The sequence below is a fragment of the Halyomorpha halys genome, unplaced genomic scaffold (assembly GCF_000696795.3).
Source record: "Halyomorpha halys isolate HHAL.00 unplaced genomic scaffold, Hhal_1.1 Scaffold506.1, whole genome shotgun sequence".
In the NCBI taxonomy this organism is placed as follows: Eukaryota; Metazoa; Arthropoda; class Insecta; order Hemiptera; family Pentatomidae; genus Halyomorpha; species Halyomorpha halys.
In genome coordinates, this window is record NW_027108424.1 from 125,343 (window position 1) to 131,106 (window position 5,764).

The 5,764-nt window shown below is 31.5% G+C and overlaps 1 protein-coding gene across 1 annotated transcript in view; it reads right to left on the reverse strand.

Moving 5' to 3' along the window:
• The window catches only part of LOC106683711 (1-acyl-sn-glycerol-3-phosphate acyltransferase beta), a 48,177-nt gene that overhangs the window by 25,257 nt on the left and 17,156 nt on the right, over positions 1-5,764 (reverse strand). Inside the window, exon 3 of the mRNA XM_014425357.2 lies at positions 1,828-1,961. Coding sequence (XP_014280843.1) covers positions 1,828-1,961 — 134 coding nt within the window. The remainder of the gene's footprint in view (positions 1-1,827; positions 1,962-5,764) is intronic.

Genomic DNA, 5,764 nt, shown 5'->3' on the forward strand with positions numbered 1-5,764 from the left:
TGTATATATGTATTTTTTACTGTAATATATATGTTTTTGTGAGTAAATAGTTATTTTTAAGTATAAATGATTTTAGTTATGTTTTTAATTTTTGTATCAACGTTAAAAATTGTAATTAAAAGCAAACGAACCAATTTTCATCGTCTATAATAAATACGTTATTCAAAACCAAGCCAAGATGGCGGCACGAGTCCTTCCAAAAATCCGTTGAATCGCGGCCATCTTGAGCAGATTCAAATATTTTAAAAACTTTATTTAACTTCCCATCATGATTGAAATTACACTAACTTTAAGAAAAAATAGAAGTCAAGAAAAAGTAATAAAGAATAATATTCAGAAAGGAAATCATTTCCTAGCGCCCGAAACTGTTGTGCTACAATCGATGTTTACATGGAATATCGAGACAGGTTTTGGTTTTTGAGATATTCGTTGTTTAGGCTCGGTCGGGGAATGATGTTTCCTGGATGAGAAGGTCCTCATCATCTCTTATCTAGCTCAAGGGAGGACATCTTGAAAAAGAGGACATCGAAGAGTCACCCAAGAAGAATAAGGGACTCTTGGTTTGTATTGCCTGGTGAGAGGACGTCCGTCGGCTGGAAACCATTGTTGATAGTTAGACATAGCTTTTTGGGAAGGACTGGAAGCCATTGTTGACAATTGAACATAGCATTATAGAAAAGAAGATATCAAGAATCATCAAGCATCAAAAGAAGTTTGTGTAATTGGTTAGTTTTGTTTCTAATTAGAATTTATTACATTTGTAAAATAGCTATTAATTAAGTTTAAGTGTTATTAATAGTAAAGTGTCTGTTTCTAATTGCCTAGAAATCCGCCCTGAGATTAAGAGTCTATAATATTATATATATTACAATAAAAATTCTCATATTTATTTAATATTTAATCTTTTTATTTGACCTTGTCATCTTCAAATCTATACTTTAAATGAATGAGAATAAGTTAAAACTATATAGAATTATATTTATTTTATTTTAAATAATTTTTGAATATTACATAAATTGTTGCCCAACAGTTGTGGCATAATTCTTTACCAATTAGGTCATGGCAATCAGGACACATCTTTTAAAAGAGTTAAATTTGAATAAGTTTCTTTTTATAGCTTAAGGGATGGAGGATAAAGTAAAGGTAACTGGGGGGTAGAGATTCTAAAGAGGTGATTCTTGGAAAATCGAATGGTATGGCTGTAGTATTAAATGAAAATGATTAAGATAATGTCCAACACATTGGAGTTGGGAATGACTTACCGGTATTAAATAGCGTCCATGGAAATAAATTAGTGGGAGCAAATTCAAATATTGAAAATCAGCTGTCTCAAGTCAAAACAAAGCCAAACATAGAAGAAAATTTTCAGGCAAAGCACCTGCATCCATCCCATTAAAATTGTTATTAGACTTTAACAATTACATAACATGAAAAATTTTCTGAATAGATAATTGTTTGTAAAAAAAAATGTTTTATTCACTACACTTTTCTTTTTTTTTTTAAAGGGTTTGCAAGCTATTGAAAAATGTTTAAGTGACCACCCACGCTTGAAATTTTAAAAAGCTTCATAACCACTAGTATAAACCAAACTTATAAATTTCTTTTAAGTATCAAATATTTTTTTACTTTTTTAAATAACTTTTCTTTCCATTATAAATATTAAATCATAGTAACATCCCAATTCCTATATCCCTTACCATTTAAATAATACAATGAAAATTATAAAATATTAGTTTAAATAGCTATAAAAAAAAATATGCTATTAATATGCTATTAATTTGAACATGTGTTATTACATCATAAAATTTGTTTTGTTCATATATTTACCCAGTATATCTAAAAAATATTGGTGATTGGCAACAATTACTGCTCCTCTATCTTTCTTCAATATGTCTCCTCTTCTGAGAGTCCATTCAATTCCTAATATTTTCGTGTAATATCTAACAATGTTTGCTCCAAACCTAGATATAAAATAAATAATTCTAGTGAGTTTCAAATATAAACTAAAAATTATTTTTAAATTATATTTTTTTATGGGGGAAAAAATATCAGTAATCCAATTTAATCTATTTAATTAACTCATAATTTTGTTCTTCAAGATATGACATACATAATTGTGCATTTTGGCCAAATGTGGTGTATAATCAAATTTAAAGGTGAGTGATAAATTTTGAATACATATAACCACACCTAGGGACGTGACGGCCGTGTGGGTTGGAGTGCAGGTCCCAGTGCCCTCGGCTTGGAACGTTGTGGGTTCGATTCCCACCTGGGACAGTTAAACATTCATTTTTCTGTGGTCCTGAAGAATGAATCTTGACACTCCCACCTTGGTTAGTATGCGGTGGCAACCTAGGTAGCAGTTAGGAGTTGGCAAAAAGGACCCACAGGCCCATTTGCCGGACTTGTTCCCCCCAATGAATACCAGTACCACAGTACCAGGTGTACAAACACACCTATAATTTCTTTTGAAGTGATTTCTTTTTACAAGGTACACTCTGAATGAAAATTTTAATTAGAGTTTGCATGTGCTCTTAAAACTGTTATATAACTAGTTTATATTTATGGGACAACCAGAGTTTTGAGTACAAGAACAGATACCAATTCGGAAATTAAACGGTTTTGTTTTACTGTTCCCTGACACAGGTGGGTAGTTCTTTTTAATAACTTACAGATTAAGAAAGTAAAAATGGAACTATTCTTTCAGACAGATACTCAGTTTTATATTTGTTTTGTTTTTTGTATGTTTATATTTAATGTTGTTAATAATGTCTTATGTGTTTATTGGGGGTAACATGAATTTAAATTTTGTTCAGCTAATTTTATGTTGATTGCCAGATTCTTATATTTTTCTATTGTAATCATTTCTTTTAGATTTCGCTTGAAGTTATTTGTTTCCCGATGTATGATTTTAGGTTTATTAAATTTAAATCAATCCCCTGTTTGTCTTAAAGGCTTGGTCAGGTTTCTTAGAGATTTTTGTAATAGTGGTTCCAAAAAGGGATTTCCCGTAGTTCTTTTTACAGGGAGTTTCATACCCTAAATTAGATTGTAGCTCTATTTTGTCTTTGTCGTTCATATTGGTGTAAATATGGGATAAAGTGGTTGGTTTTTAATGTAATAACGTAATTGTTTTTATTCTTGTTATTGTTGAGTGTTTTTTATATTATCTCTGAGAGTGTTGGTATGTAACGAATTGTTTAGTATCTTTTATTGTTTGTTTCTTGGTGTGTCAGTGTCAATGTTTGTTTTAGTAATTGAAAAACCAGTTTATGTGAGAACCCTAAAAGGAGATCTACTACTTTATTTTCTGCTAGTTTTTTGTGTTTCAGGGATGATAATTTTTGCACTTGGATTATTAAATTTATGGCAATATTGATTTTTTATCTATTTGGACATAGGCTGATATAATGTATATATCTTCCAGAGTAGATGGGTTTTTTACAGTGTACATGAAAAGCTCAAGAGAGGATAAGGAAGAGAATAGTAAAGTGACGTTCAGAGACCACAGTTTCAGTTCTGTAAACCAGTTTAAGTACCTGGGAAGCCAGGTTACAGATTATAACAAAGTAGGGAGCGAAATAGAGGGCAGAGGATAAATTTGTACGGGGAACCCAGCATCGTGGAGTTAGTAAAAAGTGCAAGATTAAGATTGTTAGGACACGTTGAGAGGATGTCCAAAAAGATGGTTTATGACAAACCAGATGGAAAACGGAAAAGAGGACGTCCCCGGATCAGGTGGCTGGACGATGTGGAGGAGAATTTGAAGCTGATGATAGAGGTTTGCTGAAGGTTATGATAAAGAAGAAATAATAACTTTATGTTCTGTTTCTTTGCTGCTGTTGTTTTACTTTAATATTTAATTTTTTCACATATATGTTTTCTATTTCACTTTTTTGTTGTATCCTTATTGAAATAGACAGGGTTTAAATGCAGAATTTTTAAAAAATCATCTAAAGTAACTTTAATTTTGTTTATTTAAAAAAAAAAAAAAATAGTTCTCATTGTTACCAATAATATGCAATGTGTATATACAAAATATAAAAAAAATTCATGAATAACCATGGGGGTAGGCAGAGGGGAGCAGGGGCCTAAGAAAATAATGAACTTATTTGATAGATGATTTCTTTCTGGAAACATGCTATAATTAGAAAGCTAACATTGTTGAGTTAACATCTTCACGGATCACAAGATCACAACCATGTTAAAGTGATATGTAAAAACTCATTCTTTACTATATACATGTTTCTCTGTGGCAAACCGTGAATATATTGATTGTTGAGCTCGAACTGTTTGCAACAGTTTTGTAACAATTGAGGAGGTAGCCACCAAGATTTTGTTATGTGTTTGTTCTCATTGTTACCAATAATATACAATGTGTAAATACAAAATATTAAAGAATAAGAAAATTTTATATTATTTAACGCCAACTAATAAAAACAGTAAGAACAGTAATTTGTTTATTTGTGTCCACCACCCCTGCATTCAACAGGTTATGGGCCCAGGCAGTTCACAAAATTACAATTTGTAGTGAGACAGTAAAAATAGTGCGGTAGTGTTTGTTTGTGTTCAAATACTTCGTTAAGTAAAAACATTTAAGTGCAAGCAGTAATATAAAATGAATCTAAACAGCTTTAGTGAAATAAATCAGATCGAGCCACTGACAGGACCTGAGAACTTCCAAATGTGGAAATTCAAGATAAACATCCTCTTAAAAGCCAACGGCTTGTTTGAGGTTGTTTCTAAAGATTTTGATCCTCCCAGAAACCAGCAAAGTAAAGAATATAATGTCTATATACTAAATGATGCTAAAGCCCAAAAGTAACAACAGTGAATCAGAGAGCATTAAATCATATTTTTACTTGTACTACTGCTAGTCAAATGTATTCCAAAATATGTGACATGTATGAGAGAGATGTTTCTCAGCAAAAGTTTGAACTTTTGCAAGAATTTTTTGATTTTAAATTTAAGACTGGGATAGATTTGGCAAGCCACATAAACTCAATAGAAAATTTGGCATTCTGATTAAAATCATTGGGCAATGATATACCAGATGATTAGATCATTCCCAAAATAATAACAATACTCCCTAAAAAGTATAAACATTTTTTATGTGCTTGGGAAAGCACAGGTTCAGACAGAAAAACGCTTGCAAACTTAATGACAAGACTGATGGCTGAGGAAAGACGCTCTACAAATGCTACTAATGAAACAGACATTTTAGTAGTTTTTAAAAAAGATGTAAAAAGAAATAGAACTACTTCTGACAACTAGAACATCTGAGTAAACCCTGTGGTGTATGTAAAAAACAAACCACCAAGATAAGGACTGCTTCTTTAGTAAAAACAAAGTGAAAACGTCAGCAGCTTCTTTCCTTACTGAAAGCTGCAGTAAATCATCAACTGAATGGGTCTTAGATTCAGGTTCCACAAGTCGTACGACCAACCAAGTATTGTCGCAGGCACAACCTATTGATGCTGAGGTAGATCTAACTGTGCATCCATGACAGCCAAAATGGTTGGTTGTGTAAAAAACTAAAAGATGTGATGTATATCCCAGATCTCAGCATTAATTTGTTGTCTGTGGATAAAATAACACAGAACAGTGGATACATGACTTTTCCTAAAGACAAAGTGAATTGGTTTTTTGATTTTTTTTCAATTTTAATAGATTTATTTATTGATAGATATTACAATCTGCCACACAGTTGTGGGGAATAGGTAATAGTGATGAATGAATCTCATACATACTAAAATAAAAAAAA